At 41.6% G+C, this 25,164-nt stretch overlaps 1 protein-coding gene across 10 annotated transcripts in view; it reads right to left on the reverse strand.

The window, feature by feature from the left end:
* Positions 1–25,164, reverse strand: part of LOC109629245 (band 4.1-like protein 1) — a 74,477-nt gene that overhangs the window by 22,909 nt on the left and 26,404 nt on the right. For 9 of the 10 annotated variants that reach the window (XM_020086862.2, XM_069512913.1, XM_020086858.2 and 6 more), the window contains exons 2-4: positions 8,551–8,697; positions 7,462–7,629; positions 4,204–4,308 (exon numbers count right to left, since the gene is read on the reverse strand). In XM_020086862.2, the coding sequence (XP_019942421.2) occupies positions 4,204–4,308; positions 7,462–7,629; positions 8,551–8,595 (318 nt within the window). In that variant the 5' untranslated portion in view covers positions 8,596–8,697. Of the gene's footprint in view, positions 1–4,203; positions 4,309–7,461; positions 7,630–8,550; positions 8,698–16,741; positions 16,894–25,164 lie in introns of those variants that run through there. The other variant, XM_020086859.2, reaches the window with a different exon arrangement.

The following is a 25,164-nucleotide window of genomic DNA, read 5'->3' on the forward strand; positions in this document are numbered from 1 at the left end:
GAGGATCCACATCGAGAACTAAAGGAAAGTGCAAAATGACAAAATAACAACCGTCTATAGGCTCAGAAACCCCACACTGTTAGAATACCTGTCTGTTGTCATCCTCTTCTCTTTCTCTGATACAAGTCAATCAATCAATCAATCAAATTTTATTTCTATAGCCCATATTCACAAATCAGGATTAGTCTCATAGGGCTAGGTGTGACATCCTCTGCCCTTAACCCTCAACAAGAGTGAGGGAAAACTACAAAAAAAGTCTGAGTCGACATATTGTATATCAAGCAGTCTTGTTGTAATCATAGTCCACGATCAGCTGACACCAAGTCTAACAGAGTGTTGTCATATAAAACCACTGTCACATCAGTTGTAGATTAATCCAATTATTTGAAATTAGTACTTCCCAGTTTAAGTCTTTATTTGTCATTGGATAATATGTATGTACTACAGTACAAACACAACAAAAAATCTAACTAATATTTATAATAATAATTTGTTACTATAAAATACTTGCACAGGTTTTGGGGCTGTCTGTTTCATTTTGTCAGAACACTTTGTCAGCTTTGCCAATACTAAGGAAGATAAGAGGTTAAATAACCCATTTTAACATCTGCTCAATAATCAGTAATTAAAGGGTTGGCTTGATAATGGCTGAATGATTCAGAAAATAACTAAAGTACTGTTAAGGGGGGTTTACTGCATCCAGAAGGTAGAACAATAAAACAACACAATCCATTACGACACAGTTACAATTGTTTTTAGTGTCATGCTCATAAACACCCATCAAAACTGTGATGATGTGACATGATGGAAATTCTAAATGCCAGCAGTCGTACAGTGGTGCTTTAAGCTAAATGCTCAACATGCTACCATGTTCACAGTGACAATGCTAGCATGTTGATTATCTTAGTTAAGCGTGTTGGCAGGAAAACCATTGCTACCAAACACAATAATAAAGCAGATAAATGTTATTTATTTTGCAGGAGTTTGATAATATTAATAATAATGGCACAAGGTGCAAAACTGATTTCATTGCAAACCATCTAATACATTTGGAAACAACTTCACGGTGGTGGAAAACTAAAGTTCAGGCTTTCATCAAAGTCACTGAGATGTAGTAGAAAAATAGACCAGCCAGCAATCGCTGTTGTCTGGGCTCATTGAGTGAACCAGCAGTCGCCTAGATATTACAATCGGGAGCAAAGTGATGGACCAGCTAACCAGGCTCTGACATCCCCAGAGCCACACTGACAGATCGTCTAAGGACATAAATCCAATCAAAACACAGGAGCAAAAATAAATATTGGCAGATTTGGAAGCTTACACACAGGGATGGGGGTTGATACCATTTGCTACTTTGATCGCTGCACATACACATAAACAGGTGTTTGCAGGAGGCGAGGTAGTTGTGTGCTGCCTGTGGTGCAGAGAGCTGACAGTGATCCTCACTAGCCTGAATACCACACAGCAGCTGCTTATTAATGCTGACAGTATTTTTGCCAGCTGGTATCACATCAGTCAGAGTGGAATCAGGAGTATGAAAGGTTGATACAGTGCAGTGCACTCCTGTGGCCTTGTTGGGCAAACTTCAAGCATCTCTGGCAATACTGAACTGGGCCTTCACGTACACACACACAGTGACTTACACAGGCACAAACACACATACACCTTCAGTGTTTAATCATGCTGCTAAAGACTTTCATGAGCCGCAGGCATTTATCGCCCCCCCCTTATATCAGCCAAGGCCAAAGGAGCACTCAATTAGTAAGGTTCTTTCTCTGCCGCTTTGCTTTTCTCTGCAGAAAAGAAGAAGGAACTTTTAATCACTGACTGATCAAGGCTTCACTCCTGCGTTTGCAGCATCAGTTCATACAGCAATCACACAGAATAAATGTTCTCCTGAAGAGCAAAAGATTAAATCCTCATCCCCCAGCTGAGACAGAGAAAGGGCATCAGAAATTACATTTCAATTCTCTTTTTTGGACCAGCAAGCATCGATGACCCCAGACGGCAGATTCAAGCTGCACTCTGATAAGCCCGTTTTTCTGAGCTACAGCCTGACCTAACCTCAGAGAGAGGAAAACATTTGAAGCCTGTTTACCTCTTAACCGCACCAGCTAACCTGTCCACATGGGCCGAGATAATGTTCAATCCAAAGCTGAAGTCATTAGGCACACGTCAAGTCACAACATGTGAGCTGACAAAGCATGCACAGGATGATGATGGTGAGTTAATGCTCCAAATGTTAACAGAGACTTAGTCTTGTCATCTTCCCTATCTTCAAAAGCCAGGAGGTTCCTCTGTAGCTTGTTGTGCAACCATACCTGCCCTTGGGGAGTCTCGCGTCAATCAAACCCTTAAACCCACATCCAACAAAGGGCTGTCATGTGAACCAGTCAGTTCAGTGTCAGTCACATGATTATATGATCAGAAACCTGGTCTGTGCACCTTATAACAAGTCAACAGAGATCAGACTTTCTATTTGAAGTGAGCTTATTGGAGTTAACGTTATGTGCCCAGATTGTGATGTGTGTTCTGAAACAGACTTGGTGCAGAGCTCTCTGAAATCTTCATGAAGGACTATTTCCTTATTAAAAATGTAGGGTAGTGGATTTTTCAGTACTAATCAAGACATACTTTCTTGTTGCAGTGTTGCAGTTAACAATTAATAAAATGTATAACACGTGGTCTCACCACAATCTGCAGTAGCAGCTTCCAGCTCATTGTTTGCTGTACTGTTGTTGTTCTCTCTCATAAGCATTGTTGCTAGTCATAGCAATCCTGACCCTGCTCAGACCTGGTTATCACAAGTGGTCGGCAACCTCAGGTCTAAACGCACCTGAATACGTCCTCAGAGATCAGATCAGTCAGATCACATTCAGAGGTGTTCCGTGACACATCACTGTGTGAACACAAATGTGTCCTGGGCCACATATGAAGGACCACATACTCAGCTGATGACTTCTGACCTGCTGCAGTTTCACAATGAATTGAACATATTTTTACCATTTTCAATTTCTCAGTGCCAACGGTTGATTCTTTTGTGGCCACCACCACAATATCAACACTGATCAGAACATAATGATTAATAATTTTGCTAAATTGGTAAAAATCTTTTTTCACAGTGCATCTGCCATAGATTCATGAAACCCTTCCTGACAACTCTCTCTCTATGCCTTTCTCTCTCTCACTCGCATTGAAACACATACATACAAACACAGTGACATCATAAAATAAACTCAGAATGGGTAAACACATCATTTGGTCTAAGAGAACAGACATTAAGAAATGTATATTTGCATGCAGAGCGGGGAAGTGAGATATGATCAAAAATGATCACCGGAGAACAACAGGGTACATTTTAATGCTAGGTGTAAACATGCGTACTTAACGCTGACCATTTGTGATGGGATCTCTCAGGACAGATGTTAATAGCAGGTCTGAAGAGGTTCTAGATACAGCTAGTGAGCATATGGCATTTAGCACCTTCATACGAGTTAATAGGACTGAATTTTGGACCTCAAACTAACACATCGCCTCATTTTGTGAATCCATGCATGTCTCGCTACCACCAGCATTAAGGGCGGTTTCTTAGGTAACTCAACACTTTCACAACAAACTCAAGAATGCATTTTAGCCATATTGAGGCAATTAGCACTTAACTCTGTCTGATCTGAAAGTTAAGCCTCAATCTAAAGTGACAGGCTAAAGGTTGACTGGTTAGCTATTCTGCTGTTCAAGCTTCTATGGTTACATAAGAAAGATTAAAAGAAGTCAGCAAACTAATTCCGACCAAACTTTACTTCTTATCTATTCAAATTTCTCTGATAAACTCTGGCTCTTGGCTTCTGTCTATAGAGGTTTAAATCAACCTCTGGAGGCAGATTTATATATTTCTGTTTCCAGTACAGATTTGCCTCTGAGAAATATTTCTCTAACTACATTTCATATATGCATGTTGCAAAGAGTAGATGAGCGTTTTTTTTTCATCTTCTCCTCTACTGCACAAGTTTTTCAATTGCCTTTTGTCCAGACCCAGACATCGAATGGAAATTTCCATTTTTCATTCATCTTTGAATGATGGATAGTGCACCCCTCAGAGAGCTGACCCAGCCAACAAGTGAGAGGAATACAGATTGTTCCGTGAGCAGCATGTTTAAGCACTGAAACATCCCACAAGGTTATCGAGGTACACAATTCACTGACCTTCTGGGTGTCGGTGTCAGCAAAGGTCAGGCCGAAGTAGTCCTTCTCCAGTAAGTTGAGGTGCTCACACACCATGTCCATCAGGGTCTGTCCTTTTGAGTGTTTCTGTGAAGACAAAGATAAAGGACACAGCAGTGGTAAGAATGTCAAAAGAAAACAGAGGAGAGAGTCTATTGCCAGCAAAGCTTAGTTTTTCAGGGCAAACATCAGACCCTATTAGACAACTTTTTTTCTCAAGACTGCTTTCCTTTTCTCGGGCTCAGAGCAAACAGCTCAGTCATTCGGTGTTAAGTCAAAACCAGAGTGCATCAAACACAATGGATTGTGGACTGCTGGTCTTTGCACTGCATGCAGGGATTTCTTCTGCTATTGACAGCATTACAGGTGAGCTTCACATCATCATTTACTTGGACACTCAAGACACAAGTTTGTTTTTCACATTCAAGTGGAGTTTTTTCGATATATTTGACTAATAAACATCAGGATGTACAAATGAACATTTTGGCTGACTGTGCTTAGACCAGGATTTGTAGAGAAATGGATGTTTTTGGTGAATAGCCTGTATAAAAGTAGTGTACCTAAGTAGAGATGTAGGGAAGCAACAATTCAACCTTGTGACATCTGAGAGAAAAGTATGTAAAATACGTTACGATATGAAATCAACTCAAACTTTTTTTTTAGTTTGGATTTTATAGTGCTCTGAATATAGTGCTCAGAACCACACATATTGTCAATGATCAAACATTACACACCCAAACCTAAATCTGTCTGAACTGGTCTGTTCAACAGTTACTAACAGTGGGAGACCCACAGCTCGAGATAGTGACTCACAAGCATCCAAACATGAAGGTCATAGGAGTTTTCATATATAGAAACAAGAATAACATTAATTTATTTCACATATTCTAATCCCCATTACTGATTATTAATTGTCTTGGACACACTGCCTTATGTAAAGATTATTATGGATTATTTAAAGAGATCTTGAAAATCTCTTACTGCAACCGCAGCCAAACTTGCTTATTATTTAAAGCCAAAAGGAATCACATCTAAAGAAAATTCACTTCAATTTCAGGCATTTTTTGTAGGGCATGAAATATTGACAATGCAACATCGATTCATGCAAGAGCTCATCTGCCACTGTCAAATATTGAACAAAGAAGTATGTTAATGTTTAGACCTAACACTGAATCTAGCATAGAGAGTATTATGTATACACACACACACACACACACACACAATGCCTCCTCCCCTTGAGCCTTGGTTGAGGCGACAGGGAGAATGAAGCAAGCAGTTGCCAGGGAAACAGATGCAGTATTATCCCTCTGCTGTCTTGTTTCTACTATCTCAAGGCTACAGGACTTGAAAGACTGTTTCACCTTTGCCTTATTATAGGAGAAGGATGGTGGAGCAACCCTTTGAAAGTGTTTATAAGCTCTCTACCTGTCCCCACAACAGCAACATTGCATATGTAAAGGACGAGCATGCCAATGACCCCAGTTGCAGCCAGCAATATTAAATAAACAGATCTGTAGGTAGAATTTTAATAGACTATGACTGAGGTGATGCAGCCTATTTGCTCTCTACTCTGGAACAATTAATTATTTGGCTGCACAATAATGATCTCAGCACTTCTGCCACCTGAAATGGGAAAACCCAGGAAAGAATCTTGGCTGCGTACATAGACGACAATCAATTCTACCATAAATAGATGTGTTGTACACATCAGCTCAGCCAGGCTTCATATTCAAATTGCACCACAGTGAGCAGAGGGGTAAGGAGAGCGGGTAAGGGCATAGTGTCAAAGGACCACGGGGATGCAAAGCCATGCATCAATGACAAGAGACTTCATTAACCCATGAATGTAGCGCCCCCTCCCGGGAGAGCCATCCATGTGTGGCCTGCCCTCTTGCAACACTGTTATTACCAGCTCCTGGAGGCGGGTTTGGATATGGCAGGCACAGAATTCTACCCCTGCAATTACAGACACATAGCAGGAGCAAGCTCATCCATGACCTGAGGCTGAGGCTCTCAACATATTGTACAAGAATAAAAAACACAAGCTGACAAGAGGCTGACAAGAGGCTGAGTCGTACATCCATGGCAACGTTCAGGAAGTGCACTTAAGACACAGAAGCTTTATCGCCATAATGCAAACTCTTCTTGTGGTGTGGAAAAGGCCCAGAGGTATTTCAGAAGATTTTTTCAGTGCTGAGAGAGTAGTCGACAAGCGTAGCATTTCTGATCCTCTCACCTCACACACACTCGCACATAAAAGCCCCCTCACCCCCAAAGCCTCATCATCACACACAAAGTTTCATGCACCTGTGCATAAGAAACCTACAGGTGGCTCATAATAACATTGCTCTTCTAGTTTCTCCTTGGCTGCACCTGGCTTGCAAACATGTAATAACTATGGATTTCGTAACACCCAGTTAGCAGCCTGTGCCGGGGGCTTTTATTGGACAAAATTAACTTGAAAGGTTGTTGATATGAATGCTGAAAATAAAAGTTCCAGTAGTGTTGCAAAAACAATAATTTTTGATTCTTTAGTCAATGAAATTTAAACATTTTCCTTAAACAAAATACAGCATCCCAAACTATTTTTGTAAGGGTCATTTGTAACCTGGTGTTGGACGACACAGACAAACCTATTTCGTCTTTTGATACTTGACACTTTTTGATACACAGTGCAGAGAGAAACATTTCCATTGGTGCTCACAAAGTCCTTTAGCTTCAATATCCATAGTCATATTGATGAGCATGTACAATACAGTAAATCTGCTGGGTCACACAGACGTCTGGTTTAAGAAACAGAGGTGATGAACTGGACTGGGCGACACCAATGTGCCCAGACAGATCACATCTCACGTGCAGAGGCGATAGTGCCAGGCAGACACCTCATGATTCATGCATTACATAAATTCTTTCTGAGAGGAATAGAAAGTTGAGCCTTTTCAAGAAATAGCCTAAAATATTGTGTAGTATGTAATTGGTTATAAATTATTACATTACATTATACAGAAATGTGCGACATTTCCTTGGTTTCACCCTCCTGCAGAGCTCACAGCATGGCACACTGTCTTTTATTCTTTTGTTCTCTCTGCCTGTTTTATCCACTCTGTGCAGCACTGTACGGCACACACAGGAAAATAATAACAAGGGGGAATAAAGAGTGCTGCTTTCCAGTTTGTTCAAAGCATTTTAAGGCTAATTCTAGAAAAAGTATTTCTACAGACCGATTTATGTTCTGCATACCTCAATTTCTCCTTCATACTCAGAAGTGTCCAGCAGGGTCACTTTGAATGGGAACGTTTTCAGTCGCTTGGAGCCTTTCTGCGGGGATTTGAGGTTTTTGTTTGACGATGTCTTCTCAGATATTTCTTCTGTTTCTCTGTGTTCGTCCAGATGCTTGGAGTTCTGTTCCTTTACAAATGAAATGAAAAAGAATTGGATTTCATGTGTGGTTACTCATACCTGAGTGAATAACATACTTAATACACTTGTATGCGCCAGAGTCAGGACAGTACCTTGAGATTAAGTCCTTTTAACAATATTAGATTTTAACTTTTATAATACAAACATCACAATGTCAAGTTAAAGTCAGCAGTGTAGTCAGCAATATTATATAGTACAAGAATGAAGACAAAATACCACAGATACAGGTGCCGCCATGTGATCGAGTAGCAGCCGCACTATCAAGGACCCCCAATACACACACTCAAACAATTTGGCCCTTACATGTCCCATTACTAACATGGAGGAGGCAGGTTATATGTTTTATACTGCAGCCAGCCACACAGGGTTGATCAAGATGACTTGGCCTCTCTCTTGGTTGCTTTCATATCATCAACCTTTTATATACAGTCAATGTTTCAAACACACATGATACTGTCGCAGCAACCATTACTGATGCCATCGCTGCATATGACAGCCTCTCCAGACCTGACAGCTTTTATTCAGTCCAAGCAAGACTGTAGCATTATCAAGATATGCTGAGCGTTAAAGATTTCAAATAAAATAATGACAGAGAGCCAGAGAGAAACCAGTGTCCAGATGACATCCTTGTTCTACACGTCCTTTATCCAATCTGTTCTCATTTTCTCTATTACTACTTTGTATAAAAACATGAACATCAGGGACACTCTGAAACAGCTGGTAGTTACAGGCTGGTGATTCTGACATTGATGGATTTAATGAAGATATTTCTTTAGTTTTAATGGTTGACCTGGTAGAGAAAGAAAATTCTTTGAAATTAGCAAAAATGTACAAAGACCTAAATTAAGACTCAACACAGCCACTAGAAGGTCTGTGTCTTTAGTAGAAGTCAGTTTGAGCAATGCTGACCTGTTTGGCCATGTCCAGCATGCTGTCTGAGGTGGAGTCCTGCATGCCTGCTGCTGCCGCCCCCTGCTGTCTGGGAGGACTCCTGTCTTGCTTTCTTCACCTCTGACTCAGGGCCTGCCTCTGTCGCTTCAGCAAAGTAACGCCAACCTGAGAAAAGAAATGAATGCAGAAAAGGTTTGAAGGAGCATCTCAACAAAGTAGAGCCCCCACTTCATAATACCATGTCAAAACTGTAAAGGTTCCGTGAAGCATCTAACAGTAAAGCTGCATGAAAGTCCTTTACTCCTCGTTTCATTCATCCTCCTCTTCCTAGTATGAAGGAGAATCTTCAGTAGAATTCAGGTACCATGAAAATCCAAAACAACCTGTCTGGAGCCAGTGTTTGGTTTGTCTCTCCTGGGCTACAGTAGAAATATGGCCATCAAACATGGCAGAGGACTGAGTACAGTTATCAATACCAATGTAGATACAAAGGGTTTTTTCTAATCTATTAGAAACACACACAAATGAAAATGTAAACAATAATATGATATCCGATTTCTGCCAATGTCTATCTATCCATTATATAATCTGTTTAGCCTTTGAGGGTCCCAGGTGGGGCACGAGCAAATCCCAGTTGACACTGGTGAAAGGCGGGGGACACCCTGGACAGATCGCCAGGACATATATATAGAACATTCACACTCACATCTTTGCCCAATTTAGAATGAAATGATAGTAATGTTAACTACAGTCATGCGAGGGCCACAGGCAACTTTTCAGATCACTCTATTTATTGATGGCCGTCGGGACACAAAGAGGATTTTAAAAATAAGATAAAAGGCGTTTAAGGAACAACTTAACAACCCTACTTTTACACATGCTTTCTCTAAGAATCAATAGAGCTCAGATGACAGCAGGGGCTGCACCTGGGGATTGTGAAAATTCCAAACACGAATGCATCCACACTAAAACATTAACAGCACTGGCACCTTGATTGCCTTCACTAAAGATTCTGAAAGCTGTATTTTCTTTATGTAACTGTTTTCACTAAGATAACTCACCTTGCCGTCAGGGACATTTACTTTAATTATAAAATTCCTCACTGAGCCAGATAAGGATTATCCTTTAAGCAAGACACGCTCTGGCAATAAGATGACAATTACCCCCAAAACAATTAATTAGTGAATTAGGCCATGAACCTCACAGCTATAATAGAGCATTTCTATCATCACAAAGGTATTCAACCAAAAAACGATAGAGTCTTATCACTTTTCCATGAGCCGGTATGAATTCATGTAATGCTCCAGTCTATATCACTCCATAGTGGAATGGACTATGTAATTGCCAAGAATGCATATCTTGTACCATGATGCATGTTTATGTATAGTCCTTATTTAACAACTCAAAAGAAGGTTACATGCTAATGTCACAAAGTAATGACACAGAGATGTGCACAGAGTAGTGCAGGTGCTTGAGGTGTTATCACTTATCTTGAAAGATATTAAAGAGATTTGAGGAACTTGATTGAGACTGTTGTCATAGAAAATCCTGTTTTAAATGTTTTATTAAAATAGTGATTTGCAATTCACAATACAGTATGTTTGATGAATATATTAAAGACATTATAACATTTTAATTTGCTACTTACACTCATATTAAGGCTGTGTGATATAACTATATATATATATATATATATATATATATATATATATGTGGCAATAGAAAAACATTTATACTTTCACTTTATGCTTTTTTTTCTTATATTGTAATGCCAAATATCGCTCTTTACAATGTGCTTCAGCATTTGAACAGTGCTTTTTGTTCTTTAACACAGCACAGATGAATAAATTTGCCTGTAGGCACTGAGTAGAGAACAAATCTCCACCGAGGCCCAACAGTCCCCTTAAATTCAATCTAGCCGCACCAAATTTCAAACACTCATAGATGTCAATACACTAAATGTATTAGATTTTTTTCTTCCGTGAATTATTCCCTGCCCCCTGATGCAGATCCACACCAAAAGTTTCGTAGGAATCTGAACAAACAAAACAAACAACTAAACCAACAGGGTGAAAACATAACCTTGGCAGAGGAAAAAAAAACATGGAGGAGCATGAACGAAATAACTCTGAGACAAAATGAGGAGCGTGTACCTTAGAGAGGGGCAAGTCATGGTGATGGTTAAGAATTGAAAGGTCTGACAGAACAGAAAATCGTCCCCGCTGCAGTCACAGATCTGTCCTCACAACAGACTCAAACACCACTGACCTCTTTTACCTCCTACAGAAGAATCCTGTCTAACGGTCCAAAGAGAGTCTACAGACGAGAGCCACAGAAGTACAGTTGAGAGCTCAAAACAACTCCAGACTCACATGTTGCAAGAGGCTCTCACCTGCAGAACATCCTAAAGAATCATGTAGCGAGTATCATTTAGGTTATACTTCATGACCTCACAAAAAACAAGTGAGTGTATTTGCGAAAATGTCAAACAGTTCTCTATACAGTGTACAACAGACCTTAATGTTAAGCATATACACATATTACCTCTGTTGCAAGATCTCATATCTTTTCGGAAAGGAACCACTTGATGTCAGATTTACTTTGAAGAGCTCAGGAAATCAAACACAGATGAAGTACTTTGTTCACATTGTAGAATTGTTGTGTGGTAATTCATATTCTTTTCTGTCAAGTCTTGTGTCACCACTTCAACTCTACATTGTGATGTCTTATGAGCCCACGTGGGCCGGGTACTTTCAAGTGCTCGGTGCAAGAGTGAAAACCACAGTGTGTGCACCACTTTGTCATGTTACTGACAGCTCTGCCTCCCACCACAGTGTTTCTCGCTGTATGACTGCATGATTGTTGAATGAATGAGCAAAGTGGAATTAAGGAAAACAAGCCTTTGCTCTGTGAGAGTGAAAACCTGACATCCACTGTGAGTGATACTGAGAGCTGAACATTTCCTGCTGCGAAGATGACACTGTCCATTTTTAGTGGGGAAAATAGGCTTGCTTCACATATTTTTGTAACTCAGGGTGGATTTTGTTAAAGCCTCCTCACAATCCCGGGCAGAAGATGCTCATGACCCTGGAACATGTTCTTCATTGACCTTTTATAAAAGGAAGGTAAAGCACATAATGTGTGAACATAGCCTCAGTGGGATCTGCTCAGTGCCGCATGTAAGGATAATGTCTGTGTATTATAGAATTCACTCGGGACCTAGTATATAACCCAGTCTCTGTGTGACCCTGGAAGTCTCTGCAGCAAATCACATCAGCATAATGCACCTGTGGGTGATCATGGCTGTCATTGCAAGAACACAACCGGTTCACACTGGTTCAAAGGAGAGACAACCCTCCCCCGACTCCCAGCCTGGAAGGCTTTGACATATTGCACGTGGTCAAAGGAGAATGAAACCCCTCCCTCCTTACTGCTTCTATTCCTCTGTTGTGCTATAACAATTGTCCCATTACTTACAATCACAGCGTTCTGACAGAAATAAATTCGACAAACATGAAGCCTGGAGTGATATGTCCGCTCAGGGTCTCATTTCCCCCTCCCTGTCTGATCCAGCAGGGCACTGTGCTATACTATATACTTGCTAAATCAATTTACCCTCACTGGTTGAGTCATGGATATGCCTGCTAAGAAAATCCCTGATTGGGGAGGAAAAACTCATTTGGCTGTCGTGTTTTGATGGCGGAGGAAGCGGACATTCAGCGCAGCCATGTCTATCTGTTATCACATACGCCTCCCAGTCCGAATCAGTCAAGCTGAAAATAAGGAACGTCTCCCCCGTGTGCTTTACAGGTGCGCACTCTCTCATTCTGTCCAAGTCAACACAAGCTGACGTCCCCCCTCACTTAACATCCATCTGGGCTACATGACACGACATATTCATCTACCATCTCTACTGTGGTGTGTTCACAGCAACAAATTACCTCGAACAGCTCCAGTCCAACCATTTCTGATGCCCCACTGTGCACATCACTCTGTTCTGAACACATTAACGAGCACACAGCCGACCATGACACATTTTCTGACCATATCCAGATCAATAGTTACTGTGGCCCTAAAAGAATTGTGCGACACATGTATACCAAAAATGAAAAAGCCCTCAGAGGACACACGTGCATGGTGAGGGCACATATTTAAAATTGAGAACACAAACTACATAATCCAAAGTTAGTTAGTGGTAAATGTGGTCCATTATTGAGACATCTTCTCATGCAATCAGAATCATTACTAAATCAACACAAATTGATGTCATAGAGTGAAGCATTGGAGCCCTGCAAATGCATTAATTTCCTGTTACAGACCATTACCCACAATTGCCTCCATTAAGCCAGCGCCTGAGACCTCTGCAGAGAAGAAGAAAGCACCTTTAAGTGCAGCATGCACTGTGTGTGTTTCCTTTGTTATGCACCATGCATGGTTCACTGACAATGTCTGTCTTTGATATCTGCCATCAGTAATAATGATTCATCACAGAGAAAAGCACCTCGTTTCCTTGGAGGGTTATGAAACGCTACTCTTCCTTAACAAGTGCAGCCTTGTCCCTTGTTCCTCCTGCCTCTTTCTCTTTCTCTTCATTCTCATCAGATTTACGCTTTAATCTAAGTCAGGCAAGCAGAGGGAGAGTGAGAGAGGGAGGACGCATGTCTGTGGAGGAGGACTGGCTCGGCTCCGAGATGCAGTTGCCATGGTAACAGCATAGAGTAGTCTTCTTTCCTTTTTTTTCACACCCGATCGTCTCTCTCTCCTCGCAGGAGTGATGGAGAAAAAGAAAGGAGGGAAGATGAGAGGCCAAATACGAGGTAGCCAGAGAGACACAGGGATCAAGAATAAACGGGAAAGATAAGAAACGACAAGAGGGAGGAAATAAGATGATGTGGCACCGCTACTCAAAGGAAATGTCAAGCAGCCTCTCCTCTGGTCAGCAGTGGAGGAGCTGCACACAGGGACCGACAGCAGAGATGCAGGTTACTGCTGCTAACCTCCCTCACCTGTTTTCTACAAAGCAGCGCCTGCTCCACATCCCGAGCCCCAAAGTGCACAGTCATCACTGTATGGCCAATACACAACTCTAATCCCATTGTACAACCCAGGCATCCATTAGCATGCACGAGCGCACAATGCAGTTTAGTAATCACACGGTGCAGTTCACTGGTAAAAGAGAAAGACAATATAGCTACAATGCATCCCCTATGTTTGTGAAACATCTGCATTACAACATATCATAAAATACTTTTACATAGTGTGTGATAAGCACATGAAGCTTTACAGTAGAGGAATCTAGTGTCATAGCCAATCTGCCAAATTTTTTTAGGAAAGCTGAAATCAGATGTTTTAGGCCGCATCAAACTATTAAAACGCTTCATCGTGTTAAAATACATTTCACTTTTGAAAAAGACTCACAAGTGGAGTTGATTTGTGCTTTTACTACTGGAATATTCAGGTGCTGACCTTCCAATCAAAGGTCAGCATCATGTCAGTGGAGTGAGGTGGAGCAAACACTTGAGGACCGCGTGTAAATGATGAAAGGAGGTTAAGAGGCTGCCGCTGCTGCTGCCTGGCAACATCAGTGTTGCTGCTGCCCTCACTCATGACCCGACCAGCCTGTTTATCAGTGACTCATACCATCCAGCTACAGTTAAGCTAAACACAGTGAGAAACATGGGAGCAATGGTTAGCAATATGAAACAGTTTGTGACTGCAGCTGATGCCGTTCACAGACCATGTCTGTTCATTGATCTGACTTCTCTCTGCTGATCATTTAGTGGGTGAACTCAGATACTCAGATCTGTTACCGTATGTTTTCCCTGGCTGTAGTTTCTGTGGCTGCCAGTGCCATGTTCACTAGCCGCTGTGGACAAACCTGAAACCTTCCCTGTCTGACAGCAGAATGTAGAGCACTAATACTGAATAAATGAGCATGCTGACATGCTCATATGACATGTTGATGTTTAATAGGTATGTTAACCATGTTCACCATAGCATGTTAGCATGGTAATATGTTATTTGTACTAGTGTTAGACTTTTTTGAATTTAATGATAGATTAAAAGTGAGGTGGATCACTTTTGCCCTCTATTCATTAAAGATGGCATTAATATCTGTACCACATACTAATCCATCCAAAAGCTGTTGAAACATTTCTCTCAAAAAAACAAATCAGTACATCCTAGTGGCACTAACAGACAAAACAAGGGGTCCCAAATGGAGATTTGTCCGTGGAAAAAATATTAAACCAGCATCTTTGCACATCCATCCTTCATATTGGCCCCAGGTGTTTGTGCAAATCTAAAATGTGATACCTGTGCTTCCTTCAACAAGTCACTGAGCATCAGCAAACAGCACTGGTTAGTTAAATTTGAACATTGTGTTGTCAACAACTCTGGATCTTCCTCCTAAAAACAGGCTTTTGCCAGGCATGTCTGGGCCTCACTGATCCAAAGCACACTGCAACATGTCAGAGTGAGAGTCTGTGCGATCAGTCAGACAGAAAGATGGGCGGCTCAAGGACACTGCTCCAACATAAACACACGACCGATCATAAGCACTGACGACAAGCTTGACATTGATGGGAGCCACTCACAAAGAGATGCAGTGTTTTTCCGTTCTGGTTGTAATTTTTCCTGAGATGATAATGCAACCTGAACACCTCCAGCCAGTTTTACCTCACAGTCCTAGGAGCTAGGTTAGGCCTTCACATTCCTGCATTACGCCTGGAATCACCCCCAGAGAAGAAAAGACTAAAGACGACGATTTCCTAAAACAAATGGTTGCATCCTCTCAGCAGAGCAGTTATCTGAATGCAGAGCAGCACAAAGTTTGTCACTTTCTAAATCAAAGGTGTTCGCTCTCAGATGAATATCAACACAGAGTTGCAGATTCTGTAGAGAGCAAAGTACCAGGAGGCAGCAGCAAGCTTGGTATGAATTGCTGCAGAGACATCTTTCTGTCACACATTATCTAATGGAAGTTGACCTTTCTCATGCTGCACAGGAGACCACTGGTGCGTGCAGTAGGAGGGACACCTCGTCGCTGTCTGATCCGTCCCTGAAGCTGCCAGACGCCACACACTGCAGGGACCGATGCAAACTACCCCCCCCCCCCCGTTCTCTTCTCTCTCTCAGAGGTGATCCTGTGATAAATAAACACAGGCAAAAGAGCTAAAGGGAAACATAGCAGTTTGAGCGCATGCTAACAGCAGTTTAGAGCTGAGGAACAAGGACATGGGTGTGGGAGCACATGGGCGGTTTTAACAGGCATCACCAACAACCTCGGGGGCCAGGGAGACACATGGCGACAAGACAAGGCTTGTTTGCTTATAAGCTGGCTGTCAAAACTGTGCTAAATTCTAAGAAGCATAAATACAACACAGATCTCTTGCTTCCTAAAGGCATCCTACTTCAAATGCTTCTCTTTGAGATAGCCCCTTTTGTCTCTCGGGAGGGTTCAGGCTGTAATTGTTGAAGTTTCCTCCAAAGCACATTTTCCAGTCGTTTGTGTTTGTCTCACTACCCCCTTTAAGTCTGCATAGTTATTATTTCACAGTTAAACCTCATTGTCTTCAACAAATGTAAATAATTGAAGATATGTTTGTTCTCATGCTGAAAATATGCACTTTGTTCTGCTTGTAAGCTGTTGTATGTTGCATGTACATTCAGTTTCATACTTTCTGATTTAAGCATCTGTGCCTTCTGTTGTGTCAGTTGGTGTCAAAGAGTGCTGTCACAAAGGCCAGTGTGTAATTGTCTTGGTGCGAAGCCTCGGCTGTGCTACAGATAATGAGAGACTGTCACAAACAGTTGCACTTCCCAAACCAGATTCTCCACCACTATAATCTCTGAGCAGGAAAATTGTTTCCTGTAGTTGAGAAACTCAATTACAGGCTTCTTTTTTTGTTCTCTTTTGTTAAAGTGCTGATGACATAAAAGCAACAAACAGGTTTGGATAATGTTGTCTTCAGTCGTTTTACAACCTGGACGAAACTGTGCTCGCAAGCGTTTTTACTGTTTAGCGTAGCAGAGTTAAAGGTAATTTGATCATATACAAAGATACGCATTGTTGAGAAAATAGCTTGTGAGCTTTGCATCTGTCAGCAAGGAGACTCATAAAATGTGTTGTTTATGAATACAGACATCAATTTAAAATTCCTTTTTTCTGCTGTATGACATAACCTGTATCCAGTTCACATGTCCCAACCTTGATCCCAGACAAGCTGCTGTTTGTTCTCCATTAGATGATGACGGGCTCGTAGGTGCCGCAGCTGAAGTCACGATGTCAATAAATCCACATCTTTGAATCACTTCCGACACAACGCTACTGAAGAACAGAACTGCTTGAAGTTTTGCCTCAGTACAGTGCATGCAGTTAGTCCCACCCTCATTCTGCCTTTCCCTTTGAAAAAGTACACACACACACACACACACACACACACACACACACACACACGCACACACACACACACACACACACACACACACACTGCACTCTCATTTTCTCTTTGATTTTACTTTTCTCTGCGTTAGGTCTATATACATTTATTTTTCTTTTTGTTCTCATGTATAAAATGCATTTATTACAGTGTTTTCCAGACATTTTATTTTGAATGAAAACCTGTAGTTTTTCTTACCTCAGCTACACATTTTCAAAGAGTTTACTGTACCTTGCCATTATATTTCTTTTTAAGTACAAGTAAATAAGCAGGCTTGCAATCAGTTTGGAGAGTGGATAATGATTGCAGAAGCATTTACAACATAAACCACAATTTGACATTATGACATTTCCATCACTACATACTCCTTATTGACACATTGATTGCATTGAATGAAGCACTGTGTGTGTGTGTGTGTGTGTGCGTGTGTATGTGTGTGTGTGTGTGTGTGTGTGTGTGTGTGTGTGTGTGTGTGTGTGTGTGTGTGTGTGTGTGTGTGTGTGTGTGTTTAGGCATGTGCTCCAGCCCCCTTTATATATCAAACCTGAATTTATTGGTCCCTGTGGCCACTTGGGGGCAATGCAACAAGTCGTAAACCCAAAACTGCACTGACATAGAATCACTTCTGAAAATCCATATGACCAACATGTTGCATATTTAAATGTGTCTGTTTCTAAATCGAACGCCCACTCTTCTTTTTGCTCTGTCTTGCTCTGTACCCACAACAAGAGATATTTCACACACCTACGTTCATCATGTTTGCTAACTTGATTAGTGTTTTGAGGATAGACAGTTAGCATACAGCGGGTTTATTAGAGTATAAAGACCACAAATCCAAACAATAAATTGTGAGACACTAAAAAAGCTATTTAGTTCGGAGGTGAAATGCTGAGGTGTGAAATAACCTGTGGGTTCATCATTTTAAGTGACACCTATGACATTTTCTTCATATAGAAACTTTGATAAATGCAGCTTTAAAGTAAACTTTAATGTTTAATGTGCAGTGAGAAGACTGAGAACTCTCTACTTCCTTGATATTGTTATTTTCCGACAACCTTCAGCAGTGGTGCCAAATATCATGTGAACGTTGAGGCTCTTTTTCTTAGAACAATATCCTCTCTGAACAAAGCCAAAACTAATATTCATGTAGGGACAGCGCCTTTGTATTTGACTGACAAAGAGCCAGCACCAATATTTACCACAAAGTATAAGTCTGAAAAGGACTTTATGTAAATTTTGGCAAATTAACTGAGTTGGCGTAATCTACTAATTATACATTTTAAGTGAGTAAGTAATAACAGATTACATACGGCACAGTCATCCATTGATGCCATTTAACTGCTCTTTGATAACTCTGTTTAAAGCATAAACCATCAGTTTGGAATTTGCATCTCTCAGGTCCATAATAACAGCTGCCTAAGTCTGTTGTGAAATCGATCCCTTTCCAACTGGAAGCTTGCAAGTCTTGCCTCATGACCCTGTTGTAAGCACTGACACAAACCCTGCTTTGTTTCCTACAATGTTAGCCAGGCTGGTGCAATGCTCAGATTAGTTTTCCTCTTTAGCTGAGAACAGCACACAGGATTTCTTTCAAATTTGCATGCATTTTTGTCAGTTTTCAATAACAAAAAGAATCCTTATGTCATCTTTCATGATGTTTTCTTCATGCATGTTTAATGTCTTCAAGGTCAAATCTATTTTCACAAGTGTACTCAACTTTTACTGCTTTTATTCAGTGCAGAAATTAGTGCCCTCTCTGTCCACCACGAGAAGGTGACAACAGAACCCATGTGTCAACCTTCATATACATAACATTATGCAAATGGTCACACTCAGCTGCCTTTTGCAAGCTCATGCCCTTGTAATAGAGTTCATTAGAGAGAGCTGTCGTCTGTGGGAATAAATCCAGAGAGAATAACACAGCCATGAGCCTCAGTTATCTTTCGCAGGAAGGACACAACTAACGGCCTCCTAACACTGAGCTGCCATTTATACACAGCAGTCACCTCGAAGGTGGTTTTTCCAATTTCCTCTTGCCCTTAGAAGTCGTAGAGTACGCCATAAATCAACAGGAAATGGTGGATGTCAGGTGGCCTCACAGCTGGACTCTTCTTTTCAATTCTTCTTTTGAATTATGAGCCAATTTCATACAGAGATCCCACTATATTGCCGTTAAGAAGCTTCCTCATTGTGCTGCCTGTACTACTTTACTGCTTGATGGCACCCCCGTGTGTACCCTTAGATGGCATGACCATGTTCTGGAAACAAAAGCACGATGTGTAACACATCAGTGTCGGCGTCCCTCCTTTTTGGTCAGATGTTGATTTGGCTCTGTGTCTATCTCCACTGTTACCTTTTCATGTTCCTACCTTTTGTACAAAACAGCAATGCAAAATTAAAGTATTGCATTTGTAAAAGGTGCTACAGTGCATACTTTCAGATGGCAGGACACAGGTTCACAGCAGGTATGTCGAGATTCCCATGAGCAAGTCAGGAGACAATTTGTGTCAGGAGTGCGAGATCAGTAGTGAATTCTTTGACTTTGTCTGTATTAAAACAGAGAATTAAAAACATTTTCACAGGAAAGTCTTCTGTTGACCTTTCTGAGAATAAATTACTGTAGGAGACAATGACTCATAATGCAGGGAGCAAATGATCTCTCAGATGTAACACATATCTCCCCTTAAGACCTGGTTCAACGAATGTGTGCTTCTCACATTAGAGCCAGATGACACATATTTCCCACTTTATATGATGACGTCATTTACGGCTTTGGAAGGTTTAGAAACAGACTTCTGAAGTCTCTGCTGAGATGCTCGCCGAGGCTGAGCGAGACAGACGTGTTTGAGGAGGAGGACGAGGAGAGGCAGAGTCATTATCACTGCAAGCCAGAGGTTAAGATTGACCTGATGCAGCACAATAAAACCTTTATTTCTCCAGCTCTGAAGCGGAGTGGAACATGAAATGAAAATCATTTGAGAGCTTAAACCTTTGGCTTTTACTTTAAATGACCACTACGTAGTTTTTATGCATTTAAACACCAACTTAAAAATCATTTTGATGGTACACAAACTTATAATAGGGAGAATGGCATATCTATCATAGCCTGCAGGCCTGGAACTGTAATGTGTAATTTGTGTGTACAGTGCTAGTACATTACAACCTGCTTGACCACACAAACAGCCAGAGAGCTAAAAGAAAAAGACCTGGCATTGTTATTGGACAATAAGCCATAACTTTGCTTTTAGGTCTAGGTGCTCCTGCTTGACACTGGGCTGTGTGATGTTGTCAGGTCACTAGTTTATCATCAGAATCCAGGTCAACCCGTTTCAATAGAGGTTTAGCGAGTTAGCCAAATAATTCTATGTGATTCAATACACATCACGCAGTCATTAATAACTGTGTGGGCTACTTGCTTGCTGGGTTAGCTAGTGAGCTTGTATGCTACTGTTCTACTCCAACTTGAGTGCAGTGAATGCGCAAATGTTCACTGTCAGACCCCAGGACACGACAAAACGTAACATTAAAAATACTCTGTAGTTGTTTGTGATGTTGCTGGATTGTTCTCCGTCAGCTTGTCAACAAATGCACATGTTGTGTACAAAGAGAGGCTCAGACCAGAACTCGAATTGACACATCCAACCTGTAGGGGAGGCTAGTGTATAGCCGAGAGCTAATCTTGCTTAAATTGATGCCTTGATCTACACTACACTACATTAATTAATATTTTTTATAAACCCATTAAACGGTTTCAGTAAATGAATTGTTTTTCAGAAAACCCCCAGGGTTCAGAGGACACCTTAAACCTCTAAATGAGTTCAATGGAAAGATAAAAGCTGCTAGTTGCATCTTTGGAACATACATTATTTATATCTGTTAATGAGTGCAGGTTGTCCTTAAGAAAATAAACTCAGCAGTACAACTGCAGTGTGCTATGAACTATTCAGGAAAACTTAAGAGTGCTGCTGAGCGCATGCTATTTCTGCAGAAATGGGCCTCCTGCTGGCTCCCAGTGGCAGCACTGTCTGCCAGCTGAACACATCCTGCTGCTGCCCAGCGAGATAGAGCTGCAATCAGCCACTGTTGGCTAATGGACTGCTTAAAGTGAGAGGAGACGGAGGGACAGTGTGGGCCTGTGCATCAGAATGGCTGGCGTGCTGCAGGTGCAGACTGTCGCCGCACAGAGAGGCAGCGGCTGGAGCAAGATAGTCAGTGTGTGAGCGTTTATTTGCTTGCCTGCTTCCTCCCCACACACACACTCATGCACATACAGTATACACTCTCTGGGCCTGAGCTTCTCCATATTCCAAGGAGAGCGGGGTACACTCGAAAATATTTTTGGCTAAAGGCCGACTCACACTCTCCATGCCAGGATGCAGAGAATGGAGCCGTAGCGTGGCTATCTAAGGCTCTTCCACATGCATGCAAAATACCGCAGTGCTACGGCGTTGCGAGCAGAGGACTCACAGGGACAAAAAGGAGCGGAGACAACGTGTGCGGTGCCTGTGACAAATTATAAGACACATACACAACCAAGAGATTATTTCACACAAAACATGACAACAAGAGAGCCCAGCAGCATCACTCACTGTCCCTGTCATGGCCCATTTGAAGCTCATTCCCTCAGTGCCAATGGGAGACGGTGGCACAAGGCCACACCATATGGTATTATATGTGTGTCCGACGCCAGAGGAGAGCAGAGCTGTGAAAGCAACAATACTGTCTATCAGATTAATTAATGCCTCTGTGATCCGGGAGGTTTTCTTCTTAAGTGGGCCAGAGACCCTTCACCACACTGCACCTTTACTAGCCGCCTCAAATATGCACGACGGCATCCCGCCCTAACAGATGGCGGCTGGTCTTGACTGCAGATCAAAACGCGCGGTCAAGAGAGAGCGTGTTTGAGACTGTTACTTTCTATCTCTCTTTTTCCTCCTTCACTTTCTTCCTGTTTCTTCACCAGTGCCCTTTGTGATCTAATAGGCCTGGAATAATAAGCAGTTAGCGTGTTATCTGCTACAGCTCCATTACAGCATGCAGATAAAGCTGCAGAGATCGCAGCAGGTGCGCCCCATCAGCATCGCTCTATAATAACAGTGGAAGCCACCACAATGACAAGTAATTATCATGTGCTGAAGCTGAGACTGCCTTTAAGAAAATCATCAGAACGTCAAGTCCTAAAATTAGCTCCAGCGTGTTTTGCATTTATATTAAGGTTGCAGTGATAAGGCCTTCATTAGGTGGGGGGGTGGCTTTGTTATCGACTGGATGTGGATGTTGTTTTCCCTCACACACACACACACACACACACAGAGAGAGAGAAAGTAAAAGGAATTAAAGTTTTCTTTTGTTGTGTAATAAAACTAACCAAGATGGTGATTAGAAATTAACTTTGGCTCTGGGTTTCTTATATTGAGTTTCATTCGATGATTTTGTTGGTTATAAAATGTATAAAAATTGGATTTAAAAAAATACCAGTTGGACTGCAGACGGTGCAGATGGGCCACAATGTACAAATGCTTTTCTGACTTTTCACAGAACACTTCACTAAACCACAACAGATGACGAGCGGGCACACTGCAGACGTAATGAGGGAGCTGCAATGCGTCTGTGCAAACCAGAAATACATGACTGAAACAAAACGACTCAAACGAAAATAAGCAATGACAGTGAATGACAACGCAGAATCTGCATATTTCATTGAAGCAAACAAGCGGGGGGACGGGGGAGGACAGTCGTGGTTGGTCTTCATTAAAATTCAACTTGAATGAGATGTTCAGTGAACTGCGAAATCACTGCAGGCTCTGGTTGCACTCGGAAGATAAGACATTTACAGTTTGCATTGGGCTACGTTTATCTTCTACTGTGGCATCAACCATATCAACATATCCACGCCCTTCACCTGCTCTGCTCTGAGATCTGTCTGTCAATGCTACATCATTCCCAACCATTTTTATTGATAACCACGATACTGGTTATGGCTCCCCTTTTTCCAACATCAATTCTGTTTTTATACAGAAACAAGAGTACATAACTCTATCAAGTCCCAACTGTCCCCTTATGAAACCAGGTTTAAATCCACCAGATCCAGTGTAAAAGAACGTGAAAAAAAAATACTGGATCTGCCCCCTGATCTGGATCCAGATCCAAAGGTGCTCTTCCCTGACCAATACCAATATCTTTCCACCATGTTTCATGGTAATCTTTCCTGTAGTTTTTGTAATCTTGTGAAAAAACAAACCAATCAACCAATGGACATGGATGAAAACATAACCTCCTTGGCAGAAGTTCATATTACTCCATACAGTAGTTTCTATGGGTAGTGATATAGGCCAGCATTCCTGAGTACCTACCCAATCACAAGGGATTCACAGGAAGTTTAATTAAGTTAGAGCTGTATTAAGTCACTGTTAATGTTAATGAGACATCCGCCTGCTTCAGCTTTACATTAAAACAGTTCAGACAACCAACACCAGGGTTTCAATGTGAAACACACAAATCCAACCCTGAATGCAAAATATTGCTGACTTCATTGAAGTACAATGATAATTTAACACATCAGCTCTCCTTTGTTGTATTTCTGACAAAGTAGCTGCTCAATCAGTGTTTGTTTGTATTTAAACCTGTGCTTATTACCATGTAACTGAAAGTGTAGCTAAATAATAAAATAAAGGGTAGATAATAATATCATATATGCCAAAAAGGCTTGCAGGTAGGGATACACTATTACTCCATAGAGGTTTTCTTCAGCTTTCTCTCCTTCCTATGGATTATTAGCATATCTTCTGACCCATGTGCAAATGCAGATGAAAATTAGCTTCTTTAAAAGCAAAAATGCTGTCCCTTAATTTAAAACTTTTTTTTCATCCATGTTTTTTTGGGGGGCCTTTACCCTTCTGGCAATTTTGAGTGTTGAATCAGATTTGGCTGTTCGATTCAAATATTTGACAATTAATTTCCACACTTTATTTGACTATTCAACAACACTTTAATGAGTTGCCAGTTTAGCAGGACGTTCAGACTGACGGCGAAGTTCATGCAAAACTGTAAGCAGCTATTCCTCTGAGCTAATGTATACTGACTGCTGATGACAGGTCGACTATTCACTCCTTTACCCTGAGCCTGACCAGGCAGCTGCCTCTGTCTCACTCAGACTTACCCTGACCCCAGGTCTGCAACAGACTGCACCTGTCGACATCTTCACCAAGCAGACAGGGCGATCTGACAGTGGAATGATTTGACCCTGGAGCATAAAAGTGAAGAGCCCTCACTCTACAGCTACTGACTGATGAAAAAAATAAAAACAAAAGGGAGGATTTGAATCTTCAACTTTCGGAGGACAGCCTTAGTTTACCCTGTTGATACTTCATCCAGCTTTTCTATTCAGGACACCCTAACAATGCAGACCCCACTGAAGCAAGAAGCCACTGCCCAACATGTTGTGAAATTCTACCACTTGTTTATGTTGTTTTCTCCACATCCACCATTGTGACCCCTGGGAATTATCTTGTGACCCCGTTAGAGTTTGGGACCCCCAGGTTGAGAACCAATGATCTACAGCATTCCGTTGTATTAGTCACAGAGGAGATGTCGAAATGAGAAGCTGACTCAAACCAAATCAAACCATGTGGTTCTTCAAAAAGGAAGAAGTGCACAGCTTTACGATAAGGATCAAAAAGCAGGTGTGTGTGTGTGTGTGTGTGTGTGTGTGTGTGTGTGTGTGTGTGTGTGTGTGTGTGTGTTTTACTCTTGAGTGTTTGTCTGCTCTCTGTGGTGTGAGATTCGCCACAGCCCACTGTTTGCTGCCATCGATCTGTCCTCCTCAACGTGTCCTCTGCTGTTTGTCCTTAAAAAGCAATACAACGAGGAGGCTCTGTGCAGCCGGCAGCCCTGCACAACATCTGTGGCACAATCTGCCAGCGGGGGCCGACCATTTATTCCACAAGGTTACACGCTGAAGTCAGAGGATAGGAGCCACATTAACTGCTCTGGACTAAGAGCAGTTCCACGTCACACTAACCCAGTCTAGAGGAATCGTGTCTTTCTGAAGAAAAACGTTAAGGGATCTCTTTGGGTTTATTTGACATGATGTTTAGCATTAATAATCACAATGAATGTAAAAAAAACTTTCAGCAGACATGCAATTTGAATACATTACTTCAAAGAGGCAGTGGGGATTGTGTAATTAGGT

Source organism: Paralichthys olivaceus, chromosome 2 (genome assembly GCF_024713975.1).
Source record: "Paralichthys olivaceus isolate ysfri-2021 chromosome 2, ASM2471397v2, whole genome shotgun sequence".
Classification (NCBI taxonomy): Eukaryota; Metazoa; Chordata; class Actinopteri; order Pleuronectiformes; family Paralichthyidae; genus Paralichthys; species Paralichthys olivaceus.